The sequence below is a fragment of the Rhincodon typus genome, chromosome 29 (assembly GCF_021869965.1).
Source record: "Rhincodon typus isolate 14 chromosome 29, sRhiTyp1.1, whole genome shotgun sequence".
NCBI lineage: Eukaryota > Metazoa > Chordata > Chondrichthyes > Orectolobiformes > Rhincodontidae > Rhincodon > Rhincodon typus.
This window is the reverse complement of record NC_063360.1, coordinates 27,455,388-27,474,258: the sequence shown is the minus strand read 5'-3', so window position 1 is coordinate 27,474,258 and position 18,871 is coordinate 27,455,388. Positions and strand designations below refer to the sequence as shown.

General features: G+C 43.8%; 1 protein-coding gene across 1 annotated transcript in view; it reads left to right on the top strand.

Moving 5' to 3' along the window:
• The window catches only part of LOC109925183 (transducin-like enhancer protein 1), an 88,928-nt gene extending 72,044 nt beyond the window's left edge, over positions 1–16,884 (top strand). Inside the window, exons 6-10 of the mRNA XM_048613925.1 lie at positions 1,593–1,840; positions 3,611–3,758; positions 8,276–8,426; positions 14,164–14,240; positions 15,366–16,884. Coding sequence (XP_048469882.1) covers positions 1,593–1,840; positions 3,611–3,758; positions 8,276–8,426; positions 14,164–14,240; positions 15,366–15,473 — 732 coding nt within the window. The 3' untranslated portion in view covers positions 15,474–16,884. The remainder of the gene's footprint in view (positions 1–1,592; positions 1,841–3,610; positions 3,759–8,275; positions 8,427–14,163; positions 14,241–15,365) is intronic.
• The last annotated feature ends 1,987 nt before the right edge of the window (positions 16,885–18,871 follow it).

Below are 18,871 nucleotides of genomic sequence, written 5' to 3'. Positions count from 1 at the left end.
TGATGCTGCTTGGCCTGCTGTGTTCATCCAGCCTTGCACCTTGTTGTACCAAATAATTTAGTTAGTGATGGTCATTAAGGCAAAGTCATTGGTCAAGACACTGGAGAGAACTTGTCTTTCTGCTTCCAATAGTGGCACAGGATTTTTTTTGTCACATACTTGGCACGCAGATGGGGCCTTATTTTAACATTTCATTTGAAATGTGACACCTCCAACAGTGCTACACTCCCCCATTTCTGTGCTGGAGTGTCAGCCTTGATCTTGTGCTCAGGAATTTGGAGTGGGACTTAAGCCCACAGTTTTCTGACTCCCAAGATGAGTTTGCAATTTACTAACCATTTTGACACCATTCAGAACAAAAGAAAACCAAAATATACCTAGCCCAGTGATCAAGTTATAAATTAAAGAAACTTGATCTTGGAAGGTTTTCTCTCAAAACACCCCACATCCACTAACTTACATTTTCAATTTTAATTGCTGTTCTGAAGCAGTCAATTTACCCACAAACTGCAAATTAGGTAAAAGACCTATTTATTGATTTGGATGAGTTCGTTGAAAGAAGAATTTCCTCCTCATCTTTGAATGGAGAGACAGAATCGGTTGCATTGATCTAGCAAAGCAGGTGAAAGATTGTTTTAGCATCAACATACTGGCCCTGCATCAGTTCCTCAGTCAACCTAAATAACGTTTTCAGATCCTGCTGTCCTGGTTGATCTCAGTGTCGAGGGATAATTGTGTTCAAAACCAGTAAGTCATTATTACAAAGACAGCAGATTCTTCAAACTCTGCACCATTTGCCAGACCCTTTGTGGTGAGTTTCCTGGTAAAGGGAACCCCACTTCCCATTCACACATATCAAAACATTGCACAGGGTTCACAGTCAAGACTTTCAGACAGCAACTGGGGCATGAAATCTGGAAGATGTTCCTATTCCTAGCCTAAAGGTGTTGAGGCTAATTGTGCTGTTGACTGCTGTTGAGAAGCTTTATGAAGTTAAAGGTGCAACATAAAGATAATTTATTATTTTGTTGCTGCTCACCCAATTTTGAAATCAGCTGAATTAACATTGATTACAGTATCCCTACAGTGTGGAAACAGGCCATTCAGCCCAACAAGGCCACACCATCCATCCGAAGACTATCCCATGCAGACCCATTCCCCGAGCTTCCCATGTCTATCCTACCTAATCTAAACATCCCTGGGCACTATGGGCAATTTCCCATGGCCAATCCACCTAGCCTGCACATCTTTGGTCTGTGAGAGGAAACCCACGCAGACACAAGGAGAATGTGCGAATTCCAAACAGACAGCCATCCGAGGCTGGAATCGAACCCGGGTCGCTGGCGCTGTGAGGCAGCAATGCTAACCACTGTGCCACCGTGCTGCCCGTTGTTGGAAATTGAACCTGAGTCTTTACTGATTCAGGATCTTGACTGACAGAGTCAGCAAGGAACTCTACCTTAGTCTGGATTATTCACCAAAGATCAATTTTGAAAAGTGCAGAATATGTTTCTCTTTTTAAGAAGTATTAATTAAATAGTAATCCATTGCAGGCAAGCTCACTTCACAGTTGACAATTTCTGTATTTCCAGAACCGAGACAACTACATTCGCTCCTGCAAACTTCTCCCTGATGGTCGTACTCTGATTGTTGGTGGAGAGGCCAGCACACTTTCCATCTGGGATCTGGCTGCGCCAACTCCACGAATAAAAGCTGAACTGACTTCATCAGCTCCCGCTTGCTATGCCCTCGCCATCAGCCCTGACGCTAAAGTCTGTTTCTCGTGCTGCAGTGATGGCAACATCGCCGTATGGGATTTGCACAATCAAACCCTGGTCAGGTAAGGCTTTAGATAAGAACGTTGATGGTGCTTTTTTTCAGTTGCTCGTTTTGTTCCTGAGGCTGCTGACCCATGGCTGTACAGCTGAAGGCACTAACCTTGCCCAGTTGGTTGAGAATCTTCCCAATGAAGATCTGTAGCATAATCAGTTGGTGAAGGCCATTAAAACATACATCGATTCTGATCCTAATTGTCACTCAATGCCTGCAGATTGTTTGGATTACCTCCAGATAAGATTGACTTAATTTAATATCCTGGATATACAGCATCCAAAAGTATTGAGGGGCAAAGCCAAGATCAAAAGCCTATGCATTCTGGAATTCTGTATAATGGGAACCCACTGGAAGTGTCCTCATTCATTGGACTTTTTGAGTACTTACATAAGAAATTCATGTAGGTTAGGGATGCACTTACGTGGAGATGATCATATTACAAAGGATTGTTTTATTTCATACTCTACAATAAGGAACAAAATATCGGAATTCTTTTTGGGAACAGTTAATATATAGATACTTTAGTTGTTCCAATTACAGGTGTACAGTTATGGTTGCTTGTTTACAATCGGTGTAACTGTGTTACCTGTGTTTTCATAGGTACCGTTGTAGGTATCTGACAGAAGATCGCAGGATGGAAATTTCTGAAGTCAGGGCTTAGGGCAGTGGAAGGTCCATCTGTCAGGAGTGGGATAATAGATATCAGGCTGAAGTCAGAATTGGAAATGTGCATAGATTTTGGAGGGTTGTATTGCTAGAGGAGGCTGGAGATAGGTAGGGGGATGGACCATTGAAAATGAGGGTGAGAATTGTGAAACCGGGAAATAGCTGAGTTTTGTAACGTAGAAAGTGCCTCTGCAGTGGCCCTCATAAGGTATTGCATCTGAGATGGAGTAGTGACAGAGGTATTGCAATTGATTTGGGAAGAGAAAGGTGACCAAAGATCGCCTCCTAATCACCAGCTGGAGAACTCTGCCAGTCCTACACACACATAGCCATGGGTGGGCGCAGGATCTGGAAGGGGTCCATATAATTGAAAATCCATGTTGCTGGTGACCATTGAGATTCATATTTGAGTAATAGCAACTTGCTAAAGATGGCCAACAACCATGAGTCATTCCAATATCTCTTGGACAGGAGCAGTTTGATTTCTGCCAGGGTTGGGATTGGAGGTAAGACTAGAAATGTTGGCACTAGCCTGTTTGCCTATTCCCAAGCTCCATTGCAGCCCCTGGCTATACTTGGGGAGACATGAGTGGGGGTGTGGAGAGGAAGGTGGCACCTAGTGGCAACTAGCTGACCCAACCTCTAGGTGGCAACTTAACGCCAGTTAAATGGTGCCGAAGGAGGTTTTCCAGTCAACCATTACCACCATTGGCTGGCTCTTCTGAAGTTTTTCCAGATTTAAAAAAAATTAATTCAAGTGTCACTAACTGCTATTGTGGGCTTTAAATTCATGTCCCCAGAACATTAGCCTGGGGTTCTGAATTGCTAGTCCAGTGACATTGCAACTCCTCCTGTGTTTTAATGATTACCCACTTCTCTGTTGTCCCAGCTCGGTGGAACTGCACATATCTGGCCCCACTCTAACATGGGCCATTCTCCCACCAGCAGACCAAGGACCCAATGCGCCAGTGAGTGTAGGAGCTCTCTAGGCCTACCTGCAGGCTGCCCTCTGGAGAACCCCCCACCTCCCGTGGAATCTATTCTCATGGATGCAACACATCTCGAGGTACCAGTCTTTAATCTCATCCTGTTTTTATTGTTCTGTATGCAGGCAGTTCCAAGGCCACACAGATGGGGCCAGTTGCATTGATATTTCGAATGATGGGACGAAGCTGTGGACTGGTGGTCTCGATAATACGGTCAGGTGCTGGGACCTGAGAGAGGGACGTCAGCTACAGCAGCATGACTTCACATCCCAGGTACAGACTGTCTGAGACACTTCAGGGAGAGAGTGGTGACCACAGGAGTTGAATAAGTTCAAAATGATCCACTTCGATGTTTATTTTATTTGCTCATGGGATATGATCAGCACTAGCTAGGCCAACATCTATTGCCCGTCTCTAATTTTACCTGGAAGGTGGTTAAGAGTTAACCACATTCCTGTGGCTCTGGAGTCACATCACAGACCAGGTAACGAGGACATTAGTGAACCAGATGGGTTTTTACAACAATTGATAATGGCTACGTTATTGCCATTGGCTGGCTCTTTTACAATTATTCCAGATTTTTTTTTAAGTTGAATTGTAATGTCACCATCTGCCAAGTTGGGCTTTGAACCCATGTCCCCAGAACATTAGCCTGGGGTCTGGATTGTCAGTCCAGTGACATTGCCACAATGCCAATATCTCCCCTGTTTTAATGATCATTCTTATTCTCTGTTGTCCCAGCTGGGTGGGACTGCACACATCTGGTCCCTCTCTGACTCTGTCCAGTTGTAGCTACAGTATGACCCCGGTGACATCAAAGTAAGGTAAATTTGTTATAGTCCCAAATGTCCGTTGAGCTCCTCTCTCATTAGAGAGGGACGACTGGTAGTGGTTTAGCCTCAAGGTCACCACCCTGCCTTGGGCAAAGAGCACGTTTGGTAACCTCAGCTGGTACAGCAATTGAACCCATGCTGTTGGCTTCACTCTGCATTGCAAACTAGCCGTCCTAGACCTCTACTAGACTCCTTCCTATTTCCCATCTACGTTCTCCGCTTCCTGGCTATGTATTGTGAAAATGCAGTGTCAGTTTCTACTTGTTTGCCAATGACACCCTGCTCTACCTTATCAGAGACTCTCCTGACCCATCACTGACTGTAGATTGTTGGATGTTGTCCAACTGGAAGACCAGAAATTTCCTCCACCTAAATATTGAGAACATAAAAGTCACTGTTTTCATTCCTTACTGCAAACACCATTCCTTCACAACTGACCCTACCCCTTTCTCTGTCTGAGGCAGAAGCCAATCAGTCTAAAACCGCCATGTACATTTGATCCCAAAATTAAGATCTGAAAATGTCCCTTCATGGTTACTATGACAGCCAATCTCCTTCCTCCAACCCTGTCTCAGTTCATCTGCTGCTGAAACTCTCATTTATACTTCTCATTACATTTTGACAACCATTCCAACACAGTCCTGGCTGATATCCCAGAGTCCACGCCCCTGTCTGAACTCATATCAGATCCATTCACCATCATCTCTGTCCTTGCTGAGCTACATTGGCTCCAGATTTAGCAATGACCGTATTTCAAAATTCTAATTCTTGTTTTCAAATCCCTCATGACTTTGCACCTCAGTAACTCTGTAGCCTCTTCCACTCCTTCTGCGAAATTTTCCTACGCAGCAGAACAATAACCCAGGAAGGGAGCACATAAACTGTTCACAGTCCAGCCCTTTTTATGATCATGTGCTTCCATGCCCATGCAAATCAATCTAAAGGTAAAGAAAATTGGGACTGAACATGGCCAACAATGCTCCAGGATCTGGGAGCTCTTCCAATTCTGGCTTCGTGAGTACCCAGGATTTTAATAACTGCACCTTGTTGGCCATGCTTTCAACAATGGTCTTTGACTATCTGTCCTAAAATCCCCATATGTGGTGTGATATCATATTGTGTCTGATAATCACTCATAGACTACCTTGAGCCATTTAACTGTGTTAAAGGGCCAACTCAGTGTGAATTATTCTTTGTGTTTGACAGAATACCATTTAAATTCCCTGCTATTCTCAGATGAAATTATGTGATTGATCACTTCCACAATTCTGGATTTGTGAGATTTTAACACTCTGTCCATATGAAGACTTAAAAAAACACAAGTATGTTCACCACAAAGTATAGCTTCAGACATTTAGACCAGAGACATTAATAAATTCATTGATATAAAGCATTGGTGTGAAAGAGTTAACTTAGAAGCTTTGGAATAGCTCCACCCACTGATATATAAATGACCATCTCTGGAAGGAGCTCGTCAGTTCAGCATAGACCCATAGAGTCACACAGCACGGAAACAGACCCTTCAGTCCAACCAGTCCATGCCGAACATAATCCTAAATTAAACCAATCCCACCTGTCTGCTCCTTGCCCACATCCCTCCAAACCTTTCCTATTCATATATCTATCCAAGTGTCTTTTAAACATTGTAACTGTACTTGCATCCACCACTTCCTCAGAAAATTTATTCCACACACGAACCACCCTCTGTGTAAAAAATTTGCCTTGTAGTTCTGAGTTAGTTAGTTTTACAGTTTACAGTCATGTAACATAGACCATAGGTGCATTACCCTGTTTCTTAACTAGTGTTAATATAGTTAATTAGTCTTAAACAATCTAACCTGTTATCGTAGTTAGTATGGAATAACCTATTTCTTGTTAAGTAAGTGTCTCTCTTGCTGAAGACATATTATTGATTAATCCCTCAGGATTTAAAACTACCTGCGGCCCCACAGACTAGTTTTAGAAAAATGGTCAGTGGCAGCAAATTGACACAAAGATGATCTGATTACAATCGGGTGCCAGCTGCGGGCATCTCTTACAACAAAGGCCATTCTAATTGTGTGCAATCCAAAGCTAATCCTACTTCCTTGTATTTTCCTTTATAGCCCTTATATCCTCCTCGGTTATCCTGAGAGAAGCCACTCTCCATTTACCTTCACTATTATTAAAAGTCTCTAATTCCCTGTGGCAATAAGTTCCTGTACCAACACTGCTTACAATTCTTTTCCTTTGTCTATTCTTGGCAAATGACTGTGGCCTCTGGAGAATTTGTGAACTCCATAACAGTAGGCTGAAGTATGAATTGTTACCAATTTGTCACCGATGCTGGAAGCAGTGAGAGCTCTTTGAAATGATAAATGAAGCATATCACGTGAGACCCAAGTCTTTTGGTTTAAATTAAGTTCTTTTCTTTTGGACTAATATGCTGCACAACCCAACAGTGTAGTAAAAACAAAATACTGGAAATACTCAACAGGTCTGGCAGCATCTGTGGAGAGAAAAACAGAATCAATGTATTAAGTCTAATTTGTCTGTTCTTTGGATGCCTCTTCGATTCTGAAGCAGTCATATTTGACCCAAAATGAAAAATCTGAATAAAAACTAAAAGAACTGCAGATGCTGTAGATCAGAAACACAAATAGAGATTGCTGGAAAAGCTGAGCATGTCTGGCAGCATTTGTGAAGAGAAATCAAGAGTTAACATTTTGGGTCCCGTGACCCTTCCTCAGAAAAATCGGATCTCTCTCCACAGATGCTGCAGCTTTCCAGGACTTTTAAATTTCCAGCATCCAGTTTATTTTTTGTGAATAACATTCTTCAATTAATATTAGTCCTGTTGGCTCAGTTCAATACCCTGTTATCATCTGATCTGCTGTGGAGATCTGCTAAGAACCCGAGAAAAGCACATTTGCAAATCTGAAAGAGTGTTTGCGGAGACGTAAAGATATCCAAAAGTAGCACAGTCTGCACACAGTTTTCCATTTTCCAGACTGCGCTGATGTCTTTTGTCAAAAAACAACAAGTGAAACCATTTGCCTCAATCTCAGGAGTAGCCCAAGACTTTTCTAACTCTGTAATAATGTGGACCTCGGCAGCTGTACGGCACAGTTTAACAGATTGTACAGCACTGTTTAACAGATTGTACAGCACTGTTTAACAGATTGTACAGCACTGTTTAACATCCGTAACCTGGGAGCATTGTGACTCCTTGTGTAAGTCTGACTGATTGAGGACAGATAACAAGTATCTAATCAGTTTGATCAATCGGCTTATTTATTCCAGCTCCCGACATGAGAAAACTCTTGTTACAACCAATACGCCTACTACAACCAATACATGTTTTTAAAGATCATTTTGACCGAGTCTGCCGAATGTTAACTGGATCTGTTGTTGACAGTCAGTTAACTCAGTTAGCTGGGCAGCTGGTTTGCAATGCCCAGTGATGCCAACATTGCGGATTCAATACCCACACCACCTGTGGTCACCATAATAGTCCCACCTCACCCCCTCACTTGAGGTCTCGTGACCCTTGCAGTAAACTCATCACTCGTCATCTCTCTCTCTCTCTCTCTCTCTGTTCAGAGGGTAGACCTCTGAGATTGTGGTGATTTTTTCTAAAGCATTCCTTTTTTTAAAATCCCAATTTTCAATTACTTTCTGGGAATAAATTGTAAGGTTGGACAAAAATGTGAAATCGATGATATCGATTCTGTTGCCTGATCTGTTGTTGTTTGTGTTGGCCAGTTAATGGAGCAAGTGACTGGTCTGCCACTGCCCCACATCATATTTCACAGCCAAGGTCAAAGAGCATTCCCCCCAACTCCCACCCGGATACCTTTCTAATATGTGCTATAATTGGCCTTTAAGGTCAGTGCACCAATGTTGGAAAGGAATTGCAGAGTAACAAGTTGATGATTAGTGAAGCCCTTGCTGAAAACCTGATGGGTCCTGTTTCAGATTTTCTCCCTGGGGTACTGCCCGACTGGAGAATGGCTTGCTGTCGGGATGGAGAGCAGCAACGTCGAGGTTTTACACGTCAACAAGCCAGACAAATACCAGCTTCACCTCCATGAGAGCTGTGTACTCTCGCTCAAGTTTGCCTGTTGCGGTAAGCAATGGTCTCAAGTTTATCAGACACCATGTTGTAGGAAGCTGCATAATCGATGCTGAACAGCTTTGATAGGGTTATTGCATCAGTGTGAACCTGTCAGCTATAATACTACCATGCTAGAGTGATGTTGTGTGTTCAAATTCTATCTAATGCATTCCTGAGATATAACGTTAATTGCTTATCGCTCATCGCCCTTGAGAAGATGGTGGTGAGCCATCTCTTTGCCACATGGACAGCAGCAGTTCAGTACAGGAACAATTTGCTGCAGATGCTGGAATGTGTACTGAAAACATAAAGGGCTGGAGATCACAGTCGGTCAGGTAGCATCCATGGAGAGAGAGCAAGCTAACATTTCGAGTCTAGATGACTCTTCATCAGTGCTGAAGTATGGAGGGGGCAGCATTTATGCAGTAGTCAGGGGTTGGGGGTTGGGGGGTGGTGGTGGTTGGAGTGCTGGGGGAGAAAGGATGTTGATAGTTCAGATTAAGTGATCAGAATATGAGAATGGCAGAACAATGGTGTATCTGACTGCCAGACTGGAAAGAACAGACAGTCGCACTGGGGTGGGGGATGGGGAGAGAGAGGGAGACAGAGAATGTAACAAGCAAAGCTAAAAGAAAGGGAAGGAATGGGTTCACAATTTGAAGGCATTGAACTCTAATTGAGCCCAGAAGGTTGTAAACTGCCTGGTTTGAAGATGAGATGTTGCTCCTCCAGTTTGTCCTGTGATTCGCTTTCTCTGCTCCTCTCACCCATTCTAACCTGTCCCCTTCTGGAATTGTCACACTTTACTCTCTCAGGTCCAACCCTAACTTCGTTATCAAACCTGTCGACAAAGGTGGTGCTGTTGTAGTCTGGCTTTTGTAGTCTGTAATCTTTACCTTGCGGAGGCTCAATGCCAACTCTCGGACACTTCCTCCCCCAAGACCATGACCCCACATCCGAACATTAGAGCCGTTGTTGCCAGGACTGTCACCGAGCTCATCACCTCTGGAGATTTTCACCCCAGTGTCTCAAACCTTATAGTCTCCCAAACCCGGACAGACCGCTTCTGCTTCCTTCCCAAAATCCACAAACCAGACTGCCCTGGTAGACCCATCATACCAGCCTGCCCCCGCCCCACCAAGCTCATTTCCTTTTACCTTGACTCCATCCTGTCTCCACGTGCCCAGAACCTGCCCACCAACATCCACGATTTCTCTGATGCCCTCTGCCATATTGACAATTTCCAGTTCCCTGGCCCTAACGGCTTCCTGTTCACCATGGATGTCCATTCCCCACCAGGATGGTCTGAGAGCTCTCAGCTTCTTCCTCGACCAGAGGCCTGAACACTCCCCATCCACCTCCGCCTGGCTAAACTTGTTTTCTCCTTGAACAATTTCTCCGTTAATTCATCTCGCTTCTGCCAAGTCAAAAGAGTGGCTACAGGGACCTACATGGATCCCAGCTATGCCTGCCTCTTTATGGGGTATGTGGAACAATCCTTGTTCGAAACCTACAGCAGAATCTTCCCACAACTCTTTTCTCGATACATCGATGACTGCTTCACGCTCCCACCAGGACCTTGAAAAATTTGTTCATTTTGCCTCCAATTTCCACCCCTCTATAACTTTCACATCATCCATTTCCGACACTTCCCTTCCTTTCCTTGACCTCTCTGTCTCCATTTTGGGGAATAAATTGTCCACTGCCATCCACTACAAAGCCACTGACTCCCATAGCTACCTTCACTACAGCTCTTCCCAGCCCACGCCTTGCAAGAACTCCATCCCATTCTCCGAGTTCCTTCGCCTACATCGTATCTGTTCAGACAATGCCAGCTTCCAAAACAGTGCTGCTGACATGGCTTCCTTCTTTTATAACCATGGTTTCCTGCCCACTGTGGATGACAGGGCCCTCAACCACGCCGACCTATCACTCGTGCTTCTGCCCTGGCCCCTTCCCATCATCTGCAGCAGTGTGGTTGGATCCCCCATGTTATCACTTTTCACCTCGCCAGCCTCCACCACTCAAAGAATCATTCTCCACCATGTCAGACAACTCCAGCAGAATGCCACCTCCAAACACACGTTCCCTTCACTCCCCCTGTCTGCATATCACAGGGATTGCTTCCTCCAGGACACAGTAGTCCATTCCTCGACCACCAACACCATGCGCCCTTCCCACGGCACCTTCCTATGTAACTGCAGAAGTTGCAACACCTGCCCCTTCACCTCCTCCCTGCTCACTATCCAAGGGGCTAAACAGTCTATCCAGGTGAAGCAGCATTTCACCTGAACCTCCTCCAATCTTGTGTATTGTATTCGCTGCACCTAATGTGGCCGAATCTACATTGGAGAAACCAAACACAGACTGGGTGACCACTTTGCAGAACACCTCTGGTCCGTGCACAAGCATGACACCGATCTTCCTGTAGCCAGTTGTTTTGATACAGCGTCCTGCTCACATGCCCACATGTCTGTCCTTGGCATGCTGCAGTGCTCAAACTGGAGGAACAACGTCTCATCTTCAGACTAGGCACTTCACAATCTTCTGGGCTCAATTAGAGTTCAATGCCTTCAAATTGTGAACCCATTCCTTCCTTTTCTTTTAGCTTTGCTTGTTATATTCTCTGTCTCTCTATCTCTCTCCCCATCCCACCGCCACCCCCCCCCCCCCCCCCCGCCGCCCCCAAGCCAGTGGGACTGTCTGTACTTTCGAGTCTGGCAGTTAGACACACCATTGTTCTGCCATTCTCACGTTCCGATCACTTAGTCTGAACTATCAACATCTTTTCTCCCCCAGCACTTCAACTACCCTCCCCCCCAAATTATTGCATAAATGCCAACCCCTCCACACTTCACTTCAGCACTGACGCAGATTCAAAACATTAGCTTGCTTTCTCTCCATGGATGCTGCCTGACCCGCTGTGATCTCTTGCAATTTCTGTTTCCAGTACAGCTGTTCAATGTTCCTCTTGCAGCAAGTTTGGTTAGAGTTGAAGAACTTTTATTCAGTGACAGTGCAGCAATAACTTCCAGACAAAATGGAAGGGAGTTTGGAGGTGATAGTGTTCCCATGTGCCTAACCGCCCTTTGCCATTGAAGATGGTCATAGTCTGGTGATTTGCTGCAGCACATTCTGTGAATGGCACACAATGCAATGACAGACAGAACGGGTGGATGGATGTTGAAATAAGTCAATGGGCCACAATTAGCAGATAATTCATCTCATTGCTGATTGTGGGATCATATAGTAGCCAAAATGTTTGCCTTAAAAGAGCATCAGCCAGTGCAGTTCGTAGCACTTGGTTAATATTAAAGCAAATGCGCTGGCTGTGTCTGAGAACAGGAGAACTGAAGGTTCTGACTTCCTTTTAGGCATAAGCCAACAAATAACTTGAAGGCTCGTGTCAATGCAGATTGCTATAGACACCACAGAGCTACATCTTAGACCTTGCCATTTTAACCAGGAACCATCCCTCTCTCGATGATAATGAAGGGAGTGGGAGATCTATTCAAGTCAGCAACTAATACATTTATGGTCTGATTCAATATAGACTACCCTGTAAGGAGAAATCAGTTGGGGGTTTCTTCAGTCTGTGACACGCCCTCATAGAATCCCTACAGTGTGGAAGCAGGTGATCCAGCCCAACAAGTCCACACTGACCCTCCAGACAGCATCTCGCCCTATTCCTGTAACCCTACATTTCCCATGGTTAATCCACTTAACCCAGACTGGGTAATTTAGCATGGCCAGTCCACCCTTGGAGCGGCATGGTGGCTCAGTGGTTAGCACTGCTGCCTCACAGCACCAGGGACCTGGGTTCGATTCCACCCTCGGGCGACCGTCTGTGTGGAGTTTGCACATTCTCCCCACGTCTGCGTGGGTTTCCTGCGGGTGCTCCGGTTTCCTCCTACAGCCCAAAGATGTGCAGCCTAGGTGGATTGGCCATGCTAAATTGCCCATAGTGTCCAGGGATGTGTAGATTAGGTGGGTTATAGGGGGATGGGTCTGGGTGGGATGCTCTGAGGGTCAGTGTGGACTTGTTGGGCTTAAGGGCATGTTTCCACACTGTAGGGATTCTATGATTCTAACCTGGATTTTGGGAGGAAACCAGAGCACTCGGAGAAAACCCACACAGACATGGGGAGAATGTGCCAACTCAACACAGTCACCCGATTGAATCCAGGTCCTTGGCACCGTGAGGCAGCAGTGCTAACCACTGAGCCATTGTGCCACTCCACTCATGAATTGTAACTCTACCATGTTCAAGCTATGATACACAGTAAGACTTTCAACGACTGCAGCACATTCAAATGAATAAATTGAGGATTTCACGGATTGTGCATCACATTATACACCACTGCAAGGGTTTAAATGCCTATTTTGATGTACTGTGATACACACTAGATGTTCAATTGACTCTAAAAGTGTATTCAAACTGTGACAAACATTTAAGGTTTACTTGACTCCTTTAAATTGTTAGAGCTTCACTGCCATGGTTTACAGTGCTTTCCAAACCTGATTGTTTTCCAACCGTTCTTTATCCTGTGTGTTGGTTGAGTGGACACTTTGAAGCACTGAAACCCTTTTAAGCTTCTTTGCAGGCAATGAAAATCCGTCACCTTGGCACAAAGCCAATGTGAGCAATCACTCCTTTGGCCTCAGGGGTTTTGTTACTAGGTTCGGGAGATTTCTCCTCCTCTTACACTAAGAGATGACTTTAGCAGTCAATTTTAATGAAGTATTTACTCCAGATTTCAGGACGAAGGTTACCTCGTGTGCATGCCACGTAGGAGACCTTGCTAGTCTTCTCAAAACATCCAGTTTCTTCTTAATGTAGTCCCTGAGAGTGTGAAATAACTACACAGAAGCCGCTATCCCATCACCAAGTCACCCTTTATTTATTTGTGCACAGTACATGGATTCTGTCCAAAGCCAGCAGAATTTCTGAGACTCCTGTTTATATCTGTCAGCCAGGGATCCCTGACTGACCCAGGTTAACAACCCCAATCAAGGATCTCAGTCAATGAGATCCATCTGGCCCTCATTCCAATCACTACAGAGTGTTTTTGAGGAAGTGTGAATGCAGGCCTAATCCAATCCCACCATTCATTTCCAACGAACAAAATGTTAAGGTTTTGAAATTGCTGTCCTTAGAACTCTCCCCTCCACAGTAACAGCAATCTCACACTAGTCAGGAGCTTTGGGCACAGACACTAGTGGAATGAAGGAAGTCTTACATTGATTCACCATCTCAGGCTGTCCCATTGCACTTTATAGTTGAAAAGGTCTTTCTGAAGCATTATCAAATGCACAAGCCACATACACAGCAAGATCCCATAAACAGTAATATGACCATAATCAGGTAATATGTTTTTCTTTTGAACTAGTGTTGCCTAAAGAATAGATATTAATCAGATTGCTTGGGAGTCTTCCCATGCTCTTCTTTGAAATAGTGCTGGAGGGTTCTTTGTTTTCTAAGATGAATGCGAGTAAGAGAGATGGCTTGTGTTGAAATGGCTCATCTGAAACTGAGAGAGTAGTGCTTGCTCAATACTATACTGGAGCTAGGACTGAGCTATAGTAGAGAGGCCGAGCTGGTGATAAAGGTCTCAGGAATGCAGTGTTACCATATTGTTATTATTTCAATGATCAAACCAACATTGTTAATCAATAAAGATATACATTGCAAAATTAAGATTTTGAAACAAATCACAGTGCAAATCATAAATTTGATTTGATTTTCCAGGTAAATGGTTTGTAAGTACTGGGAAGGACAACCTCCTGAATGCATGGAGGACTCCATATGGAGCCAGTATATTTCAGGTACCTGTCTGTTAGAGAATAACACATAGATATCAAGGGCCTCATTTCTAAACAGGCTCCTGTTTGATGTATGCTGTGCTTGTGATTTTTCATTTGCTAATTCTTGTGTTCAATTGTGCTAATGGCCAGTGTACCCAACTGGCACTTAAACTTGAAGGTAGTCAAACCCGATCTGTACCTGTCCTTTTGCTGTCCTCTTATTTACACAGGAACAGAACTAATGTCCATCAGAGATAACAAGGTGTACAGCTGGATGAACACAGCAGGCCAAGCAGCATCAGAGGAGCAGGAAGGCTGATGTTTCGGGCCTAGACCCTTCTTCAGAAATCCTGCTCCACAGACAAAGAGGTCATGAGGGCAGGCCTAGAGTAATGGGGGAAATAAGCCTGCTTATCATATGGAATACTGGAGATGTAGACCCAAAAAGGCCACTGTTAAGAACAGCTGATTTGAGAATTGAAGTAACAGTGTTTATACATGACCAAAAATATATTCCTGTCAAGCTTCTAAAGAGCTGCATAGAAAATATTAAAACCGAAGAACTGCAGATGCTGGAAAGCAGAAGCAAAAACAGAAATTGCTGGGTAAACTCAGCAGGTCTGGCAGCACCTGTGGAGAGAAAGTGGAGTTAACGTTTTGGGTCCAGTGACCTCTCTTTGCAGCATATTAGTTCATTGCTTAATTATAATTATTCATGTGCAGTATCTATCTCATCCATTTGTGGCAAATTGTATTTTCTAATCAACCTGTCAGAGATGTTCATCTGGAGCAGGTGGGAATTGAACTCAGGCCTCGTGGCTCAGAGTTAGGGACGTTATCACTGCGCCACGAGAGCCCCTCACAAAAGGACCACCTATAAACAGAATCATTAGCTTCACTGGCCCTGACTGATAAATTAACTATTCTTCCCAGTCCTGATCGCTGTGACCATGGCTTTTGAATACCCTTTTGTGCAGTGGGGCAAGGGCACACTTGCTACCATGGATTTGGGGTTGTCTGAAAGTTAAAACCGGAAGTGGGGAGGTGGAATCTTTAAATGCTAGAAAAAAAAGTGGCATACTAGTTATGAGGGAGTTTCTTTCAAAAACCTGAGTTAGTGACACCATACCTTTTTTTTTTGTCAAGTCAAAGGAATCGTCCTCAGTGCTGAGCTGCGACATTTCTGTGGACGATAAGTACATTGTCACCGGCTCTGGTGACAAAAAGGCTACAGTCTACGAAGTGATTTACTGAGCAGCAACCTCTCAGCCAGCAAGTAATCTAAAGGGACACCCAGCTGTTAATGAACATTGTATTTAACTCGGGACAAAGTTCAGGACAACAACAGCTACTGCCAAAGCAGACTGCATTTGTACTGTTCAAGGCTGCAATATACTATAGAGCAAAAACCTTCAGATATGTTTAGGCGAAAGCAAAACACGTGGGACGTCTGTCTTGTTTATACTACATAGTGAATTGTAATTGTGAAAATGTACATACTTTTAAAAACAAAATGGTTTTGCGTTGGCCTGTTTTGCCACAAAATGATCATTCATGGATGAAGTCCTTTCTTTTATACTGTCTTTACCTTCAGGAAGCAGGATTCCTGCTGAAGAAAGCCTTGTATTTAATATTGATTGACCACATCCACCACTGTATAGGGGACAAATGCACTGTGTAGAACTACTTTGTGATTTAAGCAACAGTCTTTATGTGAAGTGTTGAATGTTATTGTCTGAGTAGCATCTCTAATTCTAGCATTGGTTTCTTTTTCTGTTTCATAAAACTAGTGCCACACACTTGTGCAGGACACTGCTCTACAAGGCATTACCAAAGGGAGAAAAGTTGCTATTTAACTCTGCTGTCTCGTACTGTGATCACTTTTCATCTCATTTCCACCTAGTAATCATTCACGACTTTCTGACTTAAAAGTGGGATAAGTGTTGTAGGAAAGACCATGCTATGACTGTACCACTAAAACATACAGTGCAACCAATGCGAGGTACCCATTCACGGTGACATATTTGTTCTCTCTCAGGCCTCTGCCCACAATATCTTAAATACTAGTACAACCAAGAATCAGCCAAGCATCTTTTTCACCTAGTGGAGACAGACTCAGATATCAATCACCCTTGTTACTGTCCATATTTAATAACCAAAAATAAGGTTGTGGTGTCTGGGCCATCCCACCCCACCCCCACCACTCACTTCTCACTTTATATAAAATCGGAATTCTGTAAATGCCGGTAAGTTATTTCCTGGAGAATGCCTTTGTGTTGCAGTACACTGTGCAAGTACAGACAATAAAGTTTATTCCGAGAGGCTTGGGATCAATGCATCATCAGAGTAAGGGGCCCCGTTCTGAACATGTAAAATGAGCGTGCGCCTATGTGAAGCTGCAGGAGGAAGACGATTGATGTAGCATCCTCCCTCGTGTTTGACTCAAAAGATGTAGGTTAAGGAAAAGTGAACAGAGAGAGACAGAGTGTATGATGTACTATAATATATTGCAGCTTCAAAAAAAAATTTTTTTTGCACATGAATGTGCATTTCAAGAACAAGTTTCTCTTTTGTACAGGTCTATGTAAGTGAGTGACTGTAGAACGCCGCTGTATAGTAAGTAAAAATACAAAAAAAAAATCCATTAAACATGCACCACTCTGCCCATCATTGTACTTGTCTGTTGAGTGTTCCATGACTGAACAGGAAAAGCTAGAAACATAACTAGTTTTAAAAGCAAAGCAAACGTTTGTATTTAAAATATTTATAATAGTTCAAGCGAATTCAAACTGACTTACTTAATCAGGTGACATTCAGGTTAAAAACTGAGGCAAATCAGTTGGTCAGTCCTGGATGGGCCATTTTGTGGAAGTGGCAATCATAATGTAGTTGGTTAAATGAAAGGCTATCCTCAGATAATAGACAATCTTGTTTGTAGAAACTTGCAACACTCAGGAGAAACTTGCCATTCAGGAGAAAGCAGCTCGCTCAGTTGGTACCATATGCGCTCCTTCAATCACCGATGCTCCGTACACACTGCTGCTACTATGTACAAGATGCACAGCAGAAATTCATCAAAGATCCTTAGACAGCACCTTCCAAATCCTACCATCTAGGAGGACCAGGGCAGCAGATATATGAGTCAACACGACCAGCTTCTTACGGGTATTGTGGGTCTGACTGCAGCAGTTCACAAAGGCAGCTCACCATTACCTTGCCAAGGGCACCTAGCGATGGGCAATAAATGCTGTCCAAAACAGAGATGCCCACATCAGAGGGACGAATCAACGAAAAAAAAATGCAACTGTAGCCAGTTGAGTGCAATTTTCCCACCATGCATCCACACAAAGGCACAAGATTGGAAAACCTGTTGGGAATGAAAGCGTTTGGCAAAATACATGACCCTCATCATGGGCATCGACTTGGTGAGATGTAGGCAAAACAATGTGCAAAACATCAGTTAAGAAACAAAATGGCAGTACACACTTGTTCATTTTAATGTCAAAATCTGATGCCTATCTTCCCATTGGAAGATCTGGGCCATTGTAGCTGTATACACTGCAGTTGCACCTCAGGACCATACAAAGACGCCCAGGAAGTTCAAACTTCTGAGATAGAAGGAACTGCAGATGCTGGAGAATCTGAGATAACAAGGTGTAGAGCTGGATGAACGCAGCAGGCCAAGCAGCACCATAGGAGCAGGAAAGCTGACGTTTCGGGCCTAGACCCTTCTTCAGAAAATGAACCTTCTTCTGAAGAAGGGTCTAGGCCCAAAACATCAGCTTTCCTGCTCCTCTGATGCTGCTTGGCCTGCTGTGTTCATCCAGCTCTGCACCTTGTTAGTTCAAACTTCTGATGGGCAATTTCCTGCCAGCTGGAAATCTCAAAAAATTCCAACTTTCCATTAACATTGGAAACGTTGGATGGCTGTAACTGACTTATCTGAATAGTTAGCAGGAAAAAAAAAGATTTTAAACCTGCCCTAACTCAAAAGGTAGTTATTAAATGGAGGCGTTCTGTTCCCACCACAGTCAGCCACTCAACAGCGTTAACATTTTGAGTCCACTGATACTTCATCATCAGAAGTGGTTCTGAAGAAGGGTCATTGGACTCAAAACATTAACTGTTTTTCTCTTCACAGATGCTGCCAGACTTGTTGAGTTTCTCCAGCATTCTGTGCTCCTTTCATACCTAGAGGAAGCTGGCTCTGTGAACGGTGAAAGTTGCAACAGATCAGGCATAATCTGATTGAATAGCAGAAAAGGTTGACGGCTGGTGGAAAAATAGTAGCTCCAGTTTTATGCCTCATTCAAAAGATGGCACCTGTGACAATACAGTGTGCCCTCAATACTTATGTCCATCTTTATTATATACTCAAGACTTGCAACACAACTTGTATTTGTAACCTTCATGATCAAAAGGTAAAAGTGGAATCAATGAGTTACGCTGGCACTGTTTTCCCCCAATACCAGTGAAGGAACATTGGACAATCTTGCATATTATTAACTTATAACCAGCAGCAGTCTTCAGTGAAGATGGCCATCAACTTTGCTGAAAGTCAGTTTGTGTTTAATTGGATGTGTGTATTTTTGGTGTTACCCAATTGCAATAGACCAGAAGTCTGACTAAAGACACATAACAAAAAATAGACA